At 37.5% G+C, this 21,639-nt stretch overlaps 1 protein-coding gene and 1 long non-coding RNA gene across 2 annotated transcripts in view; one reads left to right on the forward strand and one right to left on the reverse strand.

Annotated features, from left to right (window-relative positions):
- The window catches only part of ADAM7 (ADAM metallopeptidase domain 7), a 68,652-nt gene extending 52,157 nt beyond the window's left edge, over nt 1-16,495 (forward strand). The window contains exons 17-22 of the mRNA XM_057302991.1: nt 5,773-5,853; nt 6,684-6,762; nt 7,306-7,411; nt 7,980-8,079; nt 14,405-14,460; nt 15,476-16,495. Coding sequence (XP_057158974.1) covers nt 5,773-5,853; nt 6,684-6,762; nt 7,306-7,411; nt 7,980-8,079; nt 14,405-14,460; nt 15,476 — 423 coding nt within the window. The 3' untranslated portion in view covers nt 15,477-16,495. The remainder of the gene's footprint in view (nt 1-5,772; nt 5,854-6,683; nt 6,763-7,305; nt 7,412-7,979; nt 8,080-14,404; nt 14,461-15,475) is intronic.
- The window catches only part of LOC134731058 (uncharacterized), a 772,118-nt gene that overhangs the window by 344,568 nt on the left and 405,911 nt on the right, over nt 1-21,639 (reverse strand). The window lies entirely within an intron of this gene.

Raw genomic sequence — 21,639 nt, forward strand, 5'->3', positions numbered from 1 at the left:
AGTAAAACTTACAGCGGATATCTAATGAAATTATAGACATGGATTTTTCTAATTAATGTGAGTATAAAGTAGCCTTACATCTTCATTTATTTTATTCATTCACTCATATTTACTAGCCATATACTATGGTGCCACTGACTGTACACTAGAGGTAAGCATACATGAGAATTTCATACAGTAAAAATTACATGATTACAGTTCAAAAAAATGCTTTCTTAGTGGTGTGACCAATGTACATTGATGTCTAAAGGAAAAGTGGCTGACTTTGCTCAGAGAAGATGAAATGGCATCTTAAATGAATAACATTTCAGCTTTGACTTGAACATTTTAACACACAGGAAATGGGAGAAGACATTTTAGCAAAAAATGCCTGCACAATATGTAAAGGTACAAAGTGTATGGCATAATTCAGATAACCAGCAATTTCAGAGTGGCTTGACCTTTGGGTTAAATGGCAAAAGATGAAATTGAAGAGAAGACAGAATGGGTCCAAATTGGAAAGAGTTTTTTATGGCAAGATGACAACATTAGAATGCATACTCTAAACAATAGCTGGCTCATAAAGAATATATGGAAAACACATGATATTTTACCCCTAAAATCAGGTATTTGAAACTGAGTAGGTTCTCTATGTGATATGTCTTCCCTTCTCTCTCTACACTATCACCAAAAATATTACAGTGACATTTGTACAGTGTGATAGAGAAATACATTGGAAAACCAAAGTTCAGAATGTAAAAAAAAGAACTAGAACTAAATATTTAATAGCGACTTACATTTTGAGTTTATATATTTAACTATCCTACTTCCTGTTAAAATCATTAAATGAATATCAACATGCTAAGAAAGCTATGTTTGTGAAAATTAAGGTATGTATGCTAACCACAAGCTAAAAAATTCAAAGGTATTCAACAAGACTAAGTGTGAAGCCTGAGGTTGAAGAAAATACCAAAAGATTTGCTATTCACCTCAGATACGAAAAACCAGCCTGAGATACAAAGTGCTTCCTTCTTTAAGAGTGGCAAGGACTGAAGAAAGGGGCTGTTAGAAAGGCAGTTGTGAAGGAATCCATCTCCATCTCCCAAGTACACTGTGACCACGTACTCCGCATAGAGAGCTTATTCCTTCAAGAGAAGGCTTAGGGCAGAAGTACATCCATCACAGTGGTGCCAGTTCTTCAGCCAAATTCTAATGAGGAAATTCATGCATAGTTAATGCCAGTCTATGTAGGTATCACAATGATGTGAGTGAAAAAAAATCTTCTTTTTGGCATTGATATGCTATTTTTAGACTATGAGCTATGTGGGACCTTATTCAAATCTGTTGTTTTAGCAGGGCTTCTCTAAAACCAAAGGACAAGAAAAGGAGTAGGCTAACGAGACAGAAAACATTTTGGTAATAATTGCCCCATTCCAACCAAACAGCAGGGAAAAATTCTGTGGTCTGACTCCTCCTGCATCAGCAAGGATCAAGTGGGAAGCCTAGACTTCCATTTTCTTCCAGCTCTAACAGATGCCCTGGCTCCAGACAGGGTTTCAGTGAGGGCTTATGGGGAGTCAGGACATTCACCACAGCTCAGTGGTGATGAATTCTTCCAACCCCAGTGTCATGAAAGTATGTGAGGAGGCTGGGTTTCCACCCCAGCTGGCGTGAGTGAAGCAGTGATTCTCTTCCATAACAGGAATGGTTTTAGAGAAGATCTGCTAAAACAACAGATTTGAATAAGATCCTATAGCTCATAGTCCCCAGAGTATCCAGAATACAAATGAGTCACTCTTCAAAGAACCAGGGAAATCTCAATTGAAATGACAAAAGACAATCTCTAGATGCAACAACAAGGTGACACATATGTTGAATTACCTGACAAGGAATTTAAAGCAGCCTTTACAAAAATGCTTCAGTGAACAATTATGCACACGCTTGAAATAAATGAAAAAAATAGAAGGTCTCAGCAAAATAACAAACTTCCAGAAAAGACATATAAAATATAAGAGCCAAATGGAAATTTTAGAACGGAAAAATTACAATACTGGAATAAAAATATTCAGTGAATGAGTTCAACAGAAGAATGGAGGGAACAGAAGAAAGAATCAATGAATGTAAAGAAAAAAATAAAAATTATTCAATCTCAGTTGCCATTTCAAGTAAAGGTGAATGTAAGGTGAAACAGGAGCAAAGATGACTCTTGTTATGTTTTAGCAAAGAGACTGGTAGCATTTTGCCCCTGCTCTAGAGATTTGTGGAACTGTGAACTGAAGAGAGATGATTTAGGGTATCTGGTGGAAGAAATTTCTAAGCAGCAAAGCATTCAATAGGTGACTTGGGTGCTGTTAAATGCATTCAGTTTTATAAGGGAAGCAGAGCATGAAAGTTCAAAAAATTTGCAGCCTGACAATGTGATAGAAAAGAAAAACCCATTTTCTGAGGAGAAATTGAAGCTGGCTGCAGATGTCTGCGTAAGTAATGAGATGCCAAATGTTAATCCCAAAGACAATGGGGAAAACGTCTCCAGAGCATGTCACAGGTCTTCATAGCAGCCCCTCCTATCACAGGCCCAGAGGCCTAGGAGAAAATGGTTTAGTGGGCCAGGCCCAGGGTCCCCGTGCTGTGTGCAGTCTAGGGACTTGGTGCCCTGAGTCCCAGCCACTCCAGCTGGGACTAAAAGGCTCCAAGGTACAGCTTGGGCTGTTGCTTCAGAGGGTGGAAGCCCCAGGCCTTGGCAGCCTTCATGTGGTGCTGAGACTGCAGGTGCACAGAAGTGAAGAATTGAGGTTTGGGAACCTCAGCGTAGATTTCAGAAGATGTATGGAAATGCCTGGATGCCCAGGTAAAAGTTTGCTGCAGGGGCGGGGCCCTCATGGAGAATCTCTGCTAGGGCAGTGTAGACGAGAAATGTAGGGTCGGATCCCCCACACAGAGTCCTTGCTGAGGCATTGCCTAGTGGAGCTGTAAGAAGAGGGCCAATGTCCTCCAGACCCTGGAATGGTAGATCCACCCACAGCTTGCACTGTGCACCTGGAAAAGCTGCAAACACTCAATGTCAGCCCATGGAAGCAGCCAGAAGGGAGGCTATATCCTGCAAAACCACAGAGGCAGAGCTGCTCAAGACTATGGGAACCCACCTCTTGCATCAGTGTGATCTGGATGTGAGACATGGAATCAAAGGAGATCATTTTGGAGCTTTAAGATTTGACTGCCCTGCTGGATTCAGACTTACATGGGGCCTATTAGCCCCTTTGTTCTGGCCAATTTCTCCCATTTGGAACGGCTGTATTTATCCAATGCCTGTACCCCCATTGTATCCAGAAAGTAAGTAACTTGCTTTTTGATTTTACAGGATTTTAGGTGGAAGGGACTTGCTTTGTACTGAATGAGACTTTGGACTGTGGACTTTTGAGTTAATGCTGAAATGAGTTAAGACTCTGGGGGACTGTTGGGAAGGCATGATTGGTTTTAAAATGTGACGACATGAGATTTGGGAGGGGCCAGGGACGGAATGATGTGGTTTGGCTGTGTCTCCACCCAAATCTCATCTTGAATTCCCACATTTGTGGGAGGGACCCACTGGGAGGTAAGTGAATCACGAGAGCAGGTCTTTCCCATGCTGTTCTCCTGATACTGAGTAAGTCTCATGAGATCTGATGGTTATTATAAGGGGGGATTTTCCTGCACAAGCTCTCTCTTTGCCTGCTGCCATCCATGTAAGATGTGACTTGCTCCTCCTTGCTTTCTGCCAAGATTGTTAGACTCCCCCAGCCACGTGGAACTGTAAGTTCAATTAAACCTCTTTCTTTTGCAAATTGCCCAGTCTCATGTATGTCTTTATCAGCAGCATGAAAACGAACTAATACAATGTTGAAAGATTTCCTCCTTTATCAAGAAAAATTTTTTGAATGAAATTTTAAAACATATTAAACCTATATAAAAAAGTATAATTTGAGATCAAAGAGCATTGCCTTCAAAGTACAAACCATGATTACTGGTTTATATGTAATGTGGCCAGTAAACCACTGAATTGGATATTACAAAAAAAATCAGTAAGTTAGAAGCTAAACTTCTTAACACAATAACATAAAGGAATGTTAAAACTCAAAGAAAATAAATAAAACCAGGAAATAGAGTTCTAAAAAATTCATTACAGATTTAATATGAATTCTAAATTAAAAACACAGAAGAGAGGTGAAAATATAGTTAATGAAATAATCATAATATGTCCCTAATCTGAAGAATGTATGAAAAAATTCACTTAGTACCAGGAAAAATTTATAGAAAGAGATGAAGGCTTTTACTTACCCTCATGCCTTGAATGTCAAAAATAAAGAATACATGCCATAAGCACAAAAGAGAAAAGGTCATTAATTTGCTATAGAAAGAAATATCAGGTTACCATAATACTTCTCTGCAACAAGTATCCAGAAGACAATGGAGCAACATCTACAGAGCTTTGGGGAACATAATTGTTGGGACCCTAAAACTATATTTACAGCCAAGTTTTTATTCAGACAGAAAAGCAATACAATGATACTCTTACACATATTATAACTAATAAAATATATTGTAAGATATAGACTGCACCTATTTTTTGAAAAGAAAAATAGTCAAGAACGTATTCCAGCCAAGAGAGAAATAAATTTAAATTTAGAAGGTAAAATAAGGAGATAGGATATTAAAGAAATGATTGCAAGCAACAAAATCCATAAGACTTTTGAGTAAATTCTAGTTATTAATTATAATATTTTTATTACAATGATGTAAAAAATCTCAGGAATAATAAATAATTTTGACAATGTAGTATCTGATTTACTCAATCAAAAACTTGAATTGAGAGAAAGAGGAAAGAAGTAAAAATATGATAAATTTCTTATCTTGCAAAAGGAGGAGTTAATGTTGATTTTTTCTTGAAAATGATAGAATAATTTAGATTCAAATATATTAATGTAAACCAAATTAATCTTTAGAAATTAGCATATATAGCTTTCAAATTAGAGAAAACAATAGCTGAATAAAAGTGATAAATATAGTAAAAGGTAAGCCACAATGTCTAATGTTGGAAATCAAGTAAATAAAATGAAAGGAGTAAGAGTATATATATATATCACTTATTCCAATAAATATAGATGTATTAAGTTCTCCCTACAGAAAATGTAAATATAATCTTTGAACTGGTGGCAATAAATGAATGTTCAATTATAAATAAAATGTAAAATAACATTTAAAAATTAAATAAATGAGTAAGGATGAATCAGGCAAAGACCAAAAATAACAAAACCAATAATATTTTAGTGATCAAATTTACCAAGAGAAAGGAAAATTTAAAGCAAAAATATTAAACACAAATAAGATTAATTGATATTAATAAAATGACCTTCAATTGTGGTATAATAAACATACATTGCTAAACCAAATCAAAAGAAAAACTTCATTGAAACAAAAGAAACTGTTGCAATTACAGTTGTAGAATCTTTGACAGATTAACACTGAAGTAATTACTCAGAACATAAACATTTTAATAACTAATGAGTTTAAAATATTTCTTTGCATGTATAGTACACATCCCAATCATCTATAGAGGATTTCTCTATCCACAGAAGATACTACATGTGGAATTTTACAGTAGGAAAAATTACATAACTTATAATTAAATCATGTAAATTGAAATTTTTCATATGTAAATTACATGCAAAATTGTGCACTTCACATGCATTACATGAAATTACAATTTCATATCAATAGTAAGTCATTTTAATTCATGCTTGCTTACTTCATTTCTAGGTGTGCAACAATGGTGAATGTCTAAACATGGAAAAGGTCTATATCTCAACCAATTGCCCCTCTCAGTGCCGTGAAAATCCTGTAAGATATGACTGCTTTCAAAATTAATGTCTTATCAGCCATATATTTACTTTATTCCCCAGCCTATATGTGCATGTATATGTATGTATATATGTATGTTTGCTGCTTTCTAAATCAAATATATATTTGGGATTCATTTTTTCATGTGTTATCAACAAAATTTATCCAAGGAGCCAAATCACATATTATTATACACAGATATAGCCAGTATTACAAGTAATGCTTTCATTATTGTACTGGTTATCTAGAAATTCAGTGATTCATGTATGTATAAAGTTTAAATCTGATGTTTAAAGTTGAATCTATTGCAACATATCTTATAGTTAAATTACACCAATGTCAAGTTAAGTTTTTGAGAAAATCAGCAAACATTGTATATTTTTTTACAAAATAATATATTAACACTAATACCAGCAATTACTAACAGTTAGTGCCTAACATCGCGCTCATAAGCTGGGTTAATCAGTAACACTTATATAGTAATACACACACACACACACACACACACACACACACATCAGGTTACCATATTTATCATATATATCATATATTTATCTGGAAAGATAAATCATGCTGTCTTGTTCATCTGCCTTTGAATTTGTCAGGATCATTCTCTTATTCAAAGGCCGTTTTCAAAGATGGCTGCTTCTTGTATTTTGTTTACTCATTTTTATACATCATTGATTTTGTTACACAGTTTAACGAATAAAAAGTTCGTGCTTGTGCTTGTGTGCATGTATGTTTGATGTAGAGGTAGCACTAAAGTAAGTGAGTTGCAGAACACAACTTCTATCAGTCATTTGAGAATATATCATTGACTGCTCTTCCAGGTGGATGGCCACGGACTCCAGTGCCACTGTGAGGAAGGACAGGCACCTGTAGCCTGTGAAGAAACCTTAAATGTTACCAGTGAGCATCCTAAAACAAAATCTTTCATATATCAAAAGCCTACCCAGCGAAAAAAGTTTTTCTTATTTTTCAAGTCTGCTGCTTATTTGCTGTGTTTTGATATGGATTTGTATGGTCTTCATATTATTGTGCATGAATACCCAAATTGATTTTACTGCAATTACCTTTTACAGCAATTCCCTTTTACAGCCAATGTAAATTAAATTTACATCTTCTAGCTAAATTAAATTTTCTTAGGTATTCCACAAACCCTCAACACACAAGGGCTTTTCTATAGTTATTAAGTGACAATCAAAACTCTTCCTGATGATTGTGGTTCCCTTAAATATAACGGAATATTGGGTGGAGTGTCAGTTGCAAATACAAATGATAATTTGTATAATGTTTGGGCTTTTTACTTTACATAAAAATAATTGAGAGGAAAGGAGAATTGAAGTCCTATAGAAAGGAATAAGGAGCATTGTAACAGCTCCATTAAATGTTAATATTCCACTGTTTTACAACTGATACCCTCGATGAAGCCCATGTTTCTTCATGTTGCAGATATCACCGTCTTGGTTGTTGTGCTTGTCCTGGTTATTGTCGGTATCGGAGTTCTTATACTATTAGTTCGTTACCGAAAATGTATCAAGTTGAAGCAAGTTCAGAGGTACATTTACATTTTTCTATGTGTTGAAGAAGGGAATTGTTACTGAGAATATGTAAGCTTTGTAGTTACAGAGGATATTCAATGGGGGGAAGTATAAGCTTCTTACTGAAGATCAGGTAAGAATAGTAGTAACTCAAGCTTTTATGTACTTGCTCATATCCAGATGCTAATATCAATGATTCCCAAACTTTGTGCACATTGAAATCACCAACAGGTCTTTCAAAAAATACTGATGTGGGTTGAAGACATTGTGATTTAATTGTTATTGGGTATGACTTGAGCATCAGTATTTTAAAAATCTTGTAGATGATTTAATTTTAGCCATAAATGTTTATCCCATAATTTCTGATTCTTCCCACATCAAGAAACAGGTGACATCACTGAAGATTGTATAAGTATTAAGTTGATAATTAGACAATATAAAAAAGCATTATTTCAATATATTTAACATTGTAATGAAATGGAAATTTTTGAAATATAAAAATTACTAAAGCTTACTCATGAAGAAATAAATAACCTGAATAGCCCTATATCTAATAAATTAGTTGTTCAATTTCCTTCTTGACAGCCCACCTACAGAAACCCTGGGAGTGGAGAACAAAGGATACTTTGGTGATGAGCAGCAGATAAGGACTGAGCCAATCCTGCCAGAAATTCATTTCCGAAATGTAAGAAACTTCCATTTGCAACAGTTAACTTATTGATTTTTTTTAAGTAGCTGCATGTGTTTAAAGTAGAACCTGTCCTAAGCTAAGTGACATGGGAAGTGCAGAGGAGCAATTTAACATGGTTCCACACACATGAAGCTTTGAATCTACATGTAGGGAAAGAAAAGAAGGCAGGATTCAAAACAAATATGGAACAATAACCAAGATACTATATCAGAGCAGAATATATTGGTTGAATAAAATATTAATTTGTGCACTATTGGAAAAATTTACAAGCATAAACCACATTATGGGCCACAAAGCAAGTCTTAACAAACGTAAAAGAATTGAGCTGGGCACAGTGGCTCACACCTGTAATCCTGACACTTCTGGAGGCCGAGACAGGCAGATCACCTGAATTTGAGATGAGCCTGGCCAACATGGGAAACCCTGTCTCTACTAAAAATATAAAGACTAAAAAACAAGAAAGAAAAGAATTGTAGCCACACAAAATATATTCTCAGAATTAAATTACAATAGAAGTAAGTAATGGAAGGATATTACTAATTAGAAAACTTCTCAGTTGAAAATTAGGTAACGAATTCTAAGGAACTCAACTTTCAAAGGAATAATCAAAAGGGAAATTAGAAAGTATTTTAACCTGAATGAAAATTAAATACCACATGCCAAAACATGCAGGTGTAGTAAAATCAGTAGAGGAAAATGTATAGCGCTTATCTGCTTCTGTTTGAAAAGAAGAAAAATAAAAGATCAATGACCTCAGCTTTTACTTTAAGAAACTAGAGAAAATAAAGAAAATGAAGCCCAATATATGCAGAGAAAAAGAAAAAGTAAATATCAGATTGGTCACTAATGAAATAGAAAACAGAAAGATAACAGAGAAAATGTATTTTGAGAAGATTAATAAATTTTATAAGCCTCCAGCCAGTCTAACTAGTTAGTACATATTATTAACATCAAGAATCAGAAAGGCAACATCAATGAAGATACTATAAATATTAAGTTGATAATTAGAAAATATTATGAAAAACCTTATTTTAATAGATTTGACAGTGCAATGAAATGGAAATTTTTGAAAGATAAAAATTACTAAAGCTTACTCATGAAAAACAGATAACCTGAATAGCTCAAGTTAAATTTGTAGTAAAAACCTTTCCACAAACAAAAAAATATTTGACCCATATGGCTCTACTGGTGAATTCTATTTAAAAATTCATGAATGCATAACACCAATTCTACATAAACTTTCCAGATAATTGGAAAGAGGGGGGATATTCCCAATTTATTTTATGAGGCCAATATTTCTCTGATGTCTACCTATAAAAGTCATTACAAGAAGAAAGCACTACTAACTAATACACTAACAAATATAGGTGCATGAATTATTATTAGATGTTAGCCAATTGAATCTCATGATAAATGATAATGCATCATGATCATATATAGAGGATAATGAATCATGATCAAGTATTACTGCAATAATGCAAAGAAACTTTAACATTCAAAAAAGCAATGAGGCTAACTTACTGTATTATCAGTGAAAGTGTAAAATCATATGATCATATCAATAGAGGCAGATAAATTATTTGAAAAAATTATGTCTATTCCTGAGAAAATTCAGTAAACTAGGAATGTAAGCAATATATGAAGATCTAAGAAAAATGTTGAAAATCCTGCAGAAGTCCCTGCAAATCACAGCTTGTTCAATAATTGTAGCAACAGCAATAATTTCCAATACATTCAGCTCACTTAAAAAATTGTTAGAATGGTGATCATTAAAAAGTCAGGTAACAACAGATGCTAGAGAGAATGGAGAGAAATAGGAAAACTTTTACATTGTTGGTGGGAGTGTAAATTAGTTCAACCATTGTGGAAGACAGTGTGGCAATTTCTCAATGATCTAGAACTAGAAATACCATTTGACCCAGCAATCCCATTACTGGGTATATACCCAAAGGATTGTAAATCATTCTACTATAAAGACACATGCACACGTACATTTACTGCAGCACTATTCACAATAGCAAAGACTTGGAACCACCCCAAATGTCCATCAATGATAGACTGGATAAAGAAAATGTGGCATATATATACCATGGAATACTATGCAGCCATAAAAAAGGATGAGTTCATTTCCTTTGCAGGGACATGGATGAAGCTGGAAACCATCATTTGCAGCAAACTATCACAAGAACAGAAAACCAAACACCGCATGTTCTCACTCATAAGTGGGAGTTGAACAATGAGAACACATGGACCCAGTGAGGGAAACATCACACACTGGGGCCTGTCGGGGGATGGGGGACAAGGGGAGGGATAGCATTAGGAGAAATACCTAATGTAGGTGACAAGTTGATGGGTGCAGCAAACCACCATGCCACGTGTATACCTATGTAATAAACCTGCACGTTCTACACATGTACCCCTGAACTTCAAGTACAAAAATAAAATAAAATAAAATAAAAAAACTGAGTGGCCAGGCACAGTGGCTCACAGCTATAATTCTAGCACTTTGAGAGGCCAAGGCAAGAGGGTAATTTGAGGCCAGGAGTTCTAGACCAGGCTGAGTAATATGTCAAGCATTTGTCTATATAAAAAAAGAAAAATAGCCAAACATAATGGTGCACACCTGTAGTCCCTAGCTACACGGGAGACTGAGGCACCAAGAACCTCTGGAGCCCAGGAGTTCCAGACTGCAGTGAGCTATGATCATGCCACTGCATTCCAACCTGGGCTACATAGTGATACCCTGTCTCAAAAAACAACAATAACAACAACAATCAAGACAAAACCTGTAAGGAAAGATCAAGAAACTACAAAGGCATTAGCTTTAAAAAAAAAAAAATAGCTGATGAAGAAAGCATCATTTTTGAAAAGATTACCTCTTTAAAATGATGAAACTGCCCATTAGGATTTAAGTCATGAAGAAGGGATCGAAAGGCCCAAATTTTAAGGCTAATAATTAACTGACTCTTGCTAGATCCAAGTGCCAATAAAAATATTATATTGCCAGTATTTTAAAATCAGGATATTTTTGGTGTGGGGTGGTCTGGTTACGTAGTTCCAGAGGTTTTGAATGCTTTGCCATGGCTTTAGGCATGCCATAAGCCTTGTGATTTTTACTGCACAATATTGCAGAGCATACCCCCACTCTATCCCCCAGAACACATATATGACATTTTAGTGGAAATGCCTCTGATGAATTTCACTGGCGTATAGATAGTGAATCTTTCTCTGGTTATATATGTTAGTTATCATTTTTATCCATTTATACTCTTTATTATGCCAGATGTGATTCCAAGAAGGTAAAACCAAGTCTTAATCGTCCATTAGAATGGACAAAATAACAACGTGTGACTTTTTTTAAGTTTACACTGAGATTTTCAGGAAAGAAACCGCATGATGCTAATGTAATTCTCATTCATTTGTCTTGAGGTTTAAATGAGAAATTGTATGTAAATATACTTAGCACAGTGATTGGTATACACTTAGCACTTAATATGTGTTATTTTAATCTACTATGCCTCATGTGCTGTTGCAGTTACTTTCCTAATTACGTTTTCCTTAAATTAATACGTTAAAATAGGTGGACTTCCAGAGAGATGAGTCAGGAAAGGTAGGCTGAGTACAGCTCAATGATGAATAACCATAGAGCGTAGGACATATTTGTTATGATTATAGATTCTAAGCTTCCTTTAAGGGCTTTTGGTTTTTTGGTTAAATGAGGGGCACCTAGAAGAGAAGATGAATAAATATCTGTTGAATATGTGAATAAATTCAATTTACTGTTGATGGTATATACACCATGATATTAACAGAGATCGCAGAGTTGGATCCTCAAACATCACATTTAGGGTTTTTGTATTTTTTGGCATGAAATATTATAAACAATAATGATTTAACTGATGCTTATTTGACACAGTTATCCATCAAAGACCAGTCCTCAGCAAACCTGGGGTTTGGGGGAGGTCTGTCTTTGGCATCTTTTACCTATTACGTTAATGATGCTTGTTTTTTGTTTGTTTGTTTTTTCTCTCCCTGCTCTGGCATCCAGGGCCTCTCACAGATCCTGCTTCCATTGGACCATGCTTTCTAGTTGTATTAATATTTACTGGGGAGTTAACAGAATGCACTTTAAAGAGGGAAACTTAATTTAGGAATTTTTGTATTTTAATAGGAAATCGTGGAGTTTCTCAAAGACATTCAAGGCCCAAAGGAATGTGGCTGGTTAGGGAATTTCAGGCATACAGTCAATTAGCGATAGTAAGATTTGGTGGCTAGCAGACCTGCCTCATCATATTCATATCACAATGTATAAATCCCCACTCTTCTCATATGTAAATTTGTCTTATAGACAGGTCCTGAGATAGACTCATATGTTGTAGGATAACAATCTACACAAGAATATTATGTCTGGGTCTTTCAGTATTGGTATATTTACTAGGAATTGCAGGTTAATAGTATCTCTTCTTACTAGCAGAGAACTCCAGAATCCTTGGAAAGCCTGGCCACTAGTTTTTCAAGTCCCCACTACATCACACTGGTACGTTCCCCTCCCCTTCCTCCTGGTGGTGGGCTATGTCCTTTCCAATAATAATTTTCATGAAACTTAATCATTTGTTGGTTCCTTGAAAAGGACCAATAATATAACATCAATAGCTCTCTGATCGGAGGTAGAAATGGGACACTCTGACACTCTGGCATAGAGACCTACTTCTTTTTTTTTTTTTTTTTATTATACTTTAAGTTTTAGGGTACATGTGCACATTGTGCAGGTTAGTTACATATGCATACATGCGCCATGCTGGTGCGCTGCACCCACCAACTCGTCATCTAGCATTAGATATATCTCCCAATGCTATCCCTCCCCCCTCCCCCCTCCCCACCACAGTCCCCAGAGTGTGATATTCCCCTTCCTGTGTCCATGTGATCTCATTGTTCAATTCCCACCTATGAGTGAGAATATGCGGTGTTTGGTTTTTTGTTCTTGCGATAGCTTACTGAGAATGATAGTTTCCAGTTTCATCCATGTCCCAAACAACAGGTGCTGGAGAGGATGTGGAGAAATAGGAACACTTTTACACTGTTGGTGGGACTGTAAACTAGTTCAACCATTGTGGAAGTCAGTGTGGCGATTCCTCAGGGATCTAGAACTAGAAGTACCATTTGAGACCTACTTCTTAACAGGGTGGGGGTTAGGGTGAGGAGAGTGAAGTGAGCCAGGCAAGTCCTAGGGCAGACCCAAGTTTTTGTTTAAAATGTTGGCATTTTGTTCTCCATGATACATGCATTTTCTTGCAAATTAATTTTGATATTTTCAACTAACACATTAGCACAAAATTTATCTTAATTACTGAATTAGTTTTCTCCCCTTAAATTCTGCCCCTGAGACCAATGCCTCACTCACCTCACTCTAGTCCTGGCCCCTGTTCTAAAAGGTAAAACACAGCAATGGTTTTCAGTGAGTCCTTGATCAGCCAGAGGGCTCTCCCCTGGAACCCTCAGTTAGACGAAGCTGTGTAATCCCTGCATCTTTATTTATAAGGGAGAAACAAAATATTAGCACATATTAGCACACACATGCATTAGAGACTGAGTCAAAGCACACACACACACACACACACACACATACACACAAAATAGAACCACTACAGGATTTCTAGGAATTGCCCAAATGACTAGAATCTCTACCTCTACATCCTCAAGGTTACTCAGTAGAGCACCTCTTACTCAGAACTGGGTGCTGAATACACACAGATTTTCAACTTTGTATTTTTAAAAGCAGCCATTCTCATTAAGCTTTCTTTATGGACGACTAAAACGCTGTGATTAGTTGATTAGTTTCTAATCTGTGGTTGCAGAGAATCCTCAGATCACACAAAAGGATTACAGAAAGTGGCAGACAGCTGGGGGAGTTGTATGAATGAATTCTTCCTTGAACCCGGGCAGTCCATGTTTAAAATCAATTTTACTGAGATTCCAACAGAGATGTTATTGGAATGAAAGTGCTAATACTTTAAAAGTGTTTGAAAATCTCTTACCTAATATATTCTAGGGAAGATTCACAGATTTTACAACCAATAATGGTTTCTGATACAACTTTGCTTAACCAACACCATCTATCCTCCTCTCCCTCAATCCCATAGGAATTTACAAACTGTCTTAAGCAATTTACAAACTGTCTTGGATTTTTCATGGAGCAAGCAGAGGTGGCCTGCGTGTGTATGTGCTCATGTGTATGTGTGCACATGCATGTCTGTGTGTGGATGCCCATGCGTGTAACATCTGATGTGGCACATGATACAACATAATTTATTTATTATAGAAACCTGCAAGTAAAGATTCAAGAGGAATCGCAGATCCCAATCAAAGTGCCAAGTGGTAGGTTACCCTGACAGATAGTACCTCCCTTTTTTATTTTTCAAATGCTGGCATAGTTTTGTGTTCTTTACCAACTCATTGATTTACTGGGGACATCCTCTGTACTTATCAACAGATAAGGAAGGTTAGAATTTTTTTTTTTTTTTGCTGATATGCTTAAAGTTCTAATATATAATTCTGCTAAGGATGTTTTAATCAAAACTTTCTAACCGGACCAAAGGAGCAATCCAGAATTCAACAGTGCCACAGTCTCAATACAGGTTAGGAATAACGAAAGCAGCACTATTCTTTCAGACTTTTGTTGGTCAGAGTATACATACCCACAGGTTTTCTTCAAGTATGTTAAAAGACTTCGTAATGTTGGGAATCACAGAAAAGGAACAGTTTCCTTCATGATTCCTTTTTTAGATTTTTCACTTATCAAATCAATAAATGGAAGGGTTGATTTCACATTTGACTTAGTATGTCTATATTAGAAAATTTATCCAAAAATTGTGATTTATGTCAAAGGGAATGAAAATGAGCATGGCTTCAGTACATTTTGAGTTTGTTTTCATTTCTTCCTCCTTTATTTCTGCTGAGTTTTTACAGTGCACTAGGCACTGGATTAGTATGAAGGTTCCTTCCACAAAGCGTTCTTATGAGGAATCTTGCTTAATAAGATACACCGCCCACCTCCACCGAAAAGCAGGGCATTTTCTAATGATCTTTCCACTCCACAATGACAAACCTGCCCCACAGAGAGTAGAGAGTGAAGACACTCCTTAGTGCCAGCAAACTGTTTGGCATCCCATAATGGAAAACAAAATTATTTTCTTTCTTTCATAATAGGCCTATTTATTTTATAACTGCTTAATTAGCAATGACTAGGGAGATCTATAAAAGCATGAATAAATGTAGGACTACAGAACACAGAAAGGTTATTCTAATTAGTAGATATAAATGAGTAATGGAAATACATGGTTCACAGATTTCATAGGAAACAATCTATTTTTAACCATCTGTTTCTATTTAGAGCTTGAAGTTGGATATCCAAAATGGCCGTGCAAGCTTAGGCTGGGGATTCTGGATGCAACATCTTTACAACCTTACCTAGATATCTGCTACTCACATTTTTGGTAGTGTTTCAAACGTTCTTTATCCAGACAGACAATGTTTAAGAGAAACAACTTCTTTCTGTTAATATTTACCGGTAGAATTCACACCCTCTATCATAAACATATGCTGCAGAAAAAAAATGTCTTGTGGTCTTTCAAATGCCCTTTAGCACAATATAAAAATTCGTAACCTTGCTGTAGTATTTTCCTACAAAATGTTACTCTGCTTTCTTTTAAGAATCCAAACTTTAAGGATGATAACTTACAGTCTAAGAAGAAAACATTGCATATAAAAAGTTACTTCTTTGGAAACATAAAAGTACGTTTTAAAACTTGAACATGACATCATTAGCACTAATTCTGGTTTAAATCAAAGTCCTGCAGAAATGCCAAAGAAGGCAGGGCAGAGCGGCATGGATTCTAGGTAATTAAAAGTGAAAGAGGCAGAAGAATAGTGGACAGAACTGCAGGATAGTCCTTAAAATAATGGTGGTGGGAAAGGAAAACACAGAATGCTCCTGGCAATTCTAAATTCCTAGGTTTGCCTTTCTAGAATTCCTTAAGAAGCTGACAGAGAAATCAGAGGGTTACAAGAATTTCAGAAAATTTACTCCAAGTGAGAGGACATACTCACAACTCCTATGAAGGGTTTCTAAGGTCTTTGTCCTGTGCAATTTGACAATGTGCCATTTCTGTGCTGTCTCTGCCCTCTCCCTATCCGTTTGTTATGGGATGGGGGGTTACCCTGGGAATGATTTCAGCTGCTTCTTACACAGATGCCTCTCAAGGTGTTCTTTTGTGTCCTCTATTTTCTTCTTGTGAACTGTTAAAGCTACATGCATTATTTTTTTTCCATTTACTGAAATAAAGTTTTCAAGCTCTAAATAAAAATGTTCTGACTCGATGAAATAAATAAAGGCTACAAAAGAAGGAAGAAAGGCTGTTGTCCTTGTTGACATTGTTGTTGCTCTGCTGACTTGTTTTTCTCCTGGAGCGGAGCCTGCCTGCAGCACAGCACAGCAGTGACTCAGCACTGGATACCACAGGAGCTTTCCTTCGGCGTCTGCTGTTCTAATCAAAGCCGCCACTTTAAGAAAGGGTGTTGACAAATGTGTACTCAAAGCCAAAGAAACTAATTTAAACGTTTTATGTAAATTTGAGGGAAAAAAAAACCCCAGAAACTCCACATCTGATATATGCTGGCCTCATTAAAGCAAACAATAAGCCTCTGATGTCCAAAATTAAGGAACAACCACATCTTCATATTCTCCTGAACACTGCATATGTGGATGAACAAAGCACATTTTGATGATATTGTATTTCCTTTATAAAAAGGATCACCTTTCTGATTCATTATTTTTGTATTGTCTCCATATCTCTTTCAGACAACATCACCTCCCCGCATTGCTTCTGTCTTGGGCTCCATATTTAACTAACTGCTACTTTCTGGTGAATTTTTTTCTAAGTTCTTCTCTCTCCAATAATAAACATGTCTTGTACCCCCTCCACTCTCCCACCTCATTGCTTCCTGTTCAGATCTCTTTAGCTTTCTAATTTGCTTCCTTTTCCTTCCAACAACCCCAGAAGCCTCTGACAGTTAAGCCCCTTTTCAATTTTAGGTCACGTTCTCCAAGTTTGTCCATATGTAGACCCCAGGCCTTAGGACTTTCTATTCCTTTTAAATGCTGTTAGGAAGCCTCTCCTTCCAATGTCCACAGAGCAGAATCAAACGTCACAGCTCCTCGTTACTTGTTGATCCCTTGTCAGCCCAGTTCTGCCATGACTGTGGAGCCAGTTACTGGCCGTGATTTCCCAGGAATGGACATTGGGAGTCCCTGCCCCATACATGGACATAGCTGGCACTTGCCCAAACTCAACTTGAGTTTGTTGTGTTCTGAGATGCTGTGTTTTAGGGTATGGGGTTGTCCTTGCAGTTGGGTCATGCCCCTCTGCTCTGAACACACACAGATTTATATGGAAGCAAATGATCTCGCCCTTTAGAGCCCATAATATGTACTGCCCTTTTCAACACCATTTATCTGATTTTGTATTTACATTTTTAAATGGCCTTCCATAGGCTGGATTTGGGTTGGGGAGGAGAAATCCAAAATATTTATAAGCAAAAATGCTAAAACCTATGGAAAACAAGTAGGACAACGATGTGTCTTGGCTATCCTGGGACTGGAGGCGCAGCTAAGGTGAAGCAGCTGAGGTGAGGAGTGGACTAGCCAGGGATGGAATTAGGTCACAGTTGGGCGGTGTTCTGAGAATGAGAGAAGCATGGAAGGGTTGCCAAGCCCTCCACTCACCCTGCACAGAAGTGGGTACCCGAGAGAGCACCACGGAGAGTAAAATCCAAGAGAGGACTGAAAGCTGATGGGCTTCGATTACACTCCCAACCCACACACAGATCAGTGGCCTGAGGGCTGAAGTTTTACAGGCCCCCGGGGTTTAAGCAAAACCTCTGTCCAAATTACTGACCACTATAACCTGCCAACCCCAGGGCAACCCATAGAAAAACAAGATAACATATAAAAGTGAGAATTAAAACCTGAGCAGAGATGTCCGTGGCTATACGCTTCAAGCAGAGATGTCCGTGGCTGTACACTTCAGGAAGGGAGTTAAGGGAGAGGATGGGGGAAATCGATTGTGCAGTTTAAGTCCAGCCCAGCCACTTTTTAAAACACTCCAAACAATAAATTGGAATCCACACTTGCTATAAGACATTATCAAAATGCTGTTGTGCCAAGGAATCTCAATGCACATATTTACATCAGTTCTGCCAGGAATGCACCAACGACAACACAAAACAAAACCTTCACTGACGGATGATACATCAGCATTCCCAATATACCAGCAATTATTCTCAAATATCAGCCATCTCCCCACAGCTATTCTGCCTTTTTCTCAAAGTATCTGTCCTGCCGGATGATTCTAGAATTCAGAAACTCACATCGTATGTGCTAAAATTAAGAAGTCATATTCCAAGAAAGATAATAACTTCTTTATTAGTGGGCAATTGTCTGTGTACCTGACAACGCATCAGCGACATCCATGGAAGAGCCACTAGGTGGCCACATAGCTAACAAAATTCTTGTTAGCTAGAAAACTGCTCCAGGCTGCTGCTGTCCCTTTTCCAGATAGCACTAGGCTGTCAAAATCATGACTTTAAGTAAATTTCTTAAGGAATTTGATCAGTTCCATTCTTGATGATTACAGATGGAAATCTTGGTGAATTGTTTCAAACACTGCTTTCGTCTCTGGCAGAGTTGTGGATGGAAATAGGCAAACAGGAACCATATCCCTAAAACGAAAGGGGAACTGGGTTCTCAGCTAGAAAGCTTTGAATGGAGATTTTAGACTGGAAGGATAAATCTTCTTTACTCTCAGTTATGAAGCCCAATCTTCTTGACATTGGCATTTGGATAAACCCCAAAAAACCCAGGGTCCTTAAAACTACTGCGAGTGGGTGTCTAGTTTTTGTTGTTGTTTAGTTATATATTATCTGTTCATTTTTTTTTGAAGGCCATCAAATTAGCTTGGCCGACTGCTGCCATGGAAACCTGAAGTGCTCCCACCTCCCAGGGGATGTATAATGGATGGTGAATGTCAGAAGCCTGCATCCTGTGTTACTTATCTGACATTGTGGTGGACTGTTGATGACAACTGATGTCCTCTACTAATCATCACCATTGTGTGAGAAATATTGATTAGATTCCTAGGCTTTTTGAGAAGCTTCCTGATCACTTTCTAATTGAAGTTCAGGCTTTTAGGAAACTCAAGAGCTGATGTATAGGGAAGTGAGGGTCTAGTGGGCTGGAGAGAATCCATTAACATCTGTCTCCAGGAAAAGTTGTAATTGTGAGACATATGTAATGGGTATTGATTGCTAAGGAAAGAACATACATATAACTTTAAACCTTAGAAGTCTCCAAGGACAAAAAAAAATATGGAAAAGGGGGGGTCTTTGGGATTGCAGGAATGCTGGCTGGGAAGAAATTGTATCAGAGCTGTCTTAGAGGATCTTAGATAAGTAAATTCAAAAGCCAAAGTCTCTTGCCCAAGGATACGAGAGATATGCTACTACAGCAGCTAGAACAAACAGCATTTCGTGAGTGGACACTATTTGTCAGAGATTATTCTAAGCACTTCATATGTATTATTTCATTTAACTTAAAACAATGAGTTAAATACTATTACTATTTTCATTTTACAGCTTGGAAAATTGATATGAAAAAAGTCAAATAATTTGCCAAAAGAGACAACTGATTAACTAGTATAGTCACAATTCTAAGCCAGGAAGTCTAACTCCAAATAGTATGCTTTTAATCATTATTATGCTACTGAAATAAATACAACTTTGACAGGAAGAATGCACAGCCCTCACCCCCAAAATTCAGAACTGTGTAAATATCTCACTCCCATTCTCGTCTTCCATCTACCATCCACCATACTTCCCAACCACAGTATAATGGTGCGTGAGTTAACATATCAGGTAGGAAGCGCAAAGCTAGGCAGCTGTCACCTCCCAATTCAGCCAGAGCATGGCTGAGATGTTTTTGTCCAAGGAAGAACTGTATTTGGGGATGGACTAAAACTTAAACACTCTTTGCAGCCCTCATTGGCCACTTCCTAGCAGACACTTTGGGATCCTTGAATCTTTCCCTTGTGTTATAGTGACCTCAATTTCTGGATGATCCTTTCTTAATAGAATAGACCTCTACCTGGGTGGTGCTTTAATTCAGCTTAGTGTGTTTGGGCAAGCTGTCTGTTGCTGTCTCTGCCATCACTGTGCATAAAAGGGAAGACGGTGGGTCAGGGGATGGCAGCGGCCAATCAAGAGATAACAGCCCTCTGCTAAAGCTTCCTTCCTTGCTTTAATCAAATGAAGAATGCACCAGATGAGGGTCACTTGGAACACATAGGGAAAGGTAGAACGCCTATAAAGAATCTTCCAGACCCCATACTATTGCATTTCCATGAAATGCACAAGGTCCATGGGAAGGATTATTTTACAAATGAGGAGGCTAGGGATTAAGAGGTCCTCAAACACACAGCCAAGAAATGGCAAAACAGGAATCACAGGCCTCAGACCAAAGTCACCATCCGAACAGTAACTCACTCCAGTTTTAAGAGTGACAGCATCACAACTGGCCACTGGATGACCTCAGAGTTCAATCCTGCTAAAAGTAGCTTTGGATTGAGGCCATCCTGGCCAACAAAGTGAAATCCCGTCTCTACTAAAATACAAAAAATTAGCCAGGCATGGTGGCATGCACCTGTAGTCCCAGCTGCTCGGGAGGCTGAGGCAGGGGAATCCCTTGAATCCAGGAGGCAGAGGTTGCAGTGAGCTGAGACTGCACCACTGCACTCCAGCCTGGCGACAGGGCCAGACTTTGTCTCAAAAAAAAAAAAAAAAGTAGCTTTGATGTTGAAAGGGGCTGGGTAGTAGAGATCAGTTAGTGGGCCCTCCCCAATCCTAGCCAAAAGGAGCACAGTATCCATTTCATTTTCACATCTTCAGGTTCTTCAAAGTCATGCCTAAAGGGGGGAAAGAATTAAAAGATCTACTGTCATTCTAACAGGATTCAAAGAGAGGAACCACTGGATGGAAAAATGTGAATTATTTTAGACAAAGCCTTTAGCATTTAAAATACTCCTCATCCCATAATTAATCTATTCCTTTCTCTCACGTTATCAGCATCAGTGCCTTGATATCAAAGTGTATGTCAATAAGTCACAGAAGGGAAGATAATAGTTGGAGTGACCTCCTGAGCTTCTAGGTTGTTCTACCCTCTCCCTTAAAGTCCTGGCTCAGGGGTGTGCCTCCTCAGGTCCACCAGGGAAAGCAGCTGTAGAGTAATCTGATCCTCTCCAAAATGTCCGTGACGCTGTCTCTGAAGAAGGACATTTCCCAAGTTTAAGCTATCATTACCTACTGCAGTCTTCTGTCTGGCTGAAGGAAGGAAGAAATAATCTCCTAAAGTGGCACATTGTGCAAATCTGATGCGTCAATCTTGAAGCACTGCCAAGCAATTCAGAAGAGAAATAAATAAATTCATTCCATCTCGTTAATGCTGCC

Source organism: Pan paniscus, chromosome 7 (genome assembly GCF_029289425.2).
Source record: "Pan paniscus chromosome 7, NHGRI_mPanPan1-v2.0_pri, whole genome shotgun sequence".
Classification (NCBI taxonomy): Eukaryota; Metazoa; Chordata; class Mammalia; order Primates; family Hominidae; genus Pan; species Pan paniscus.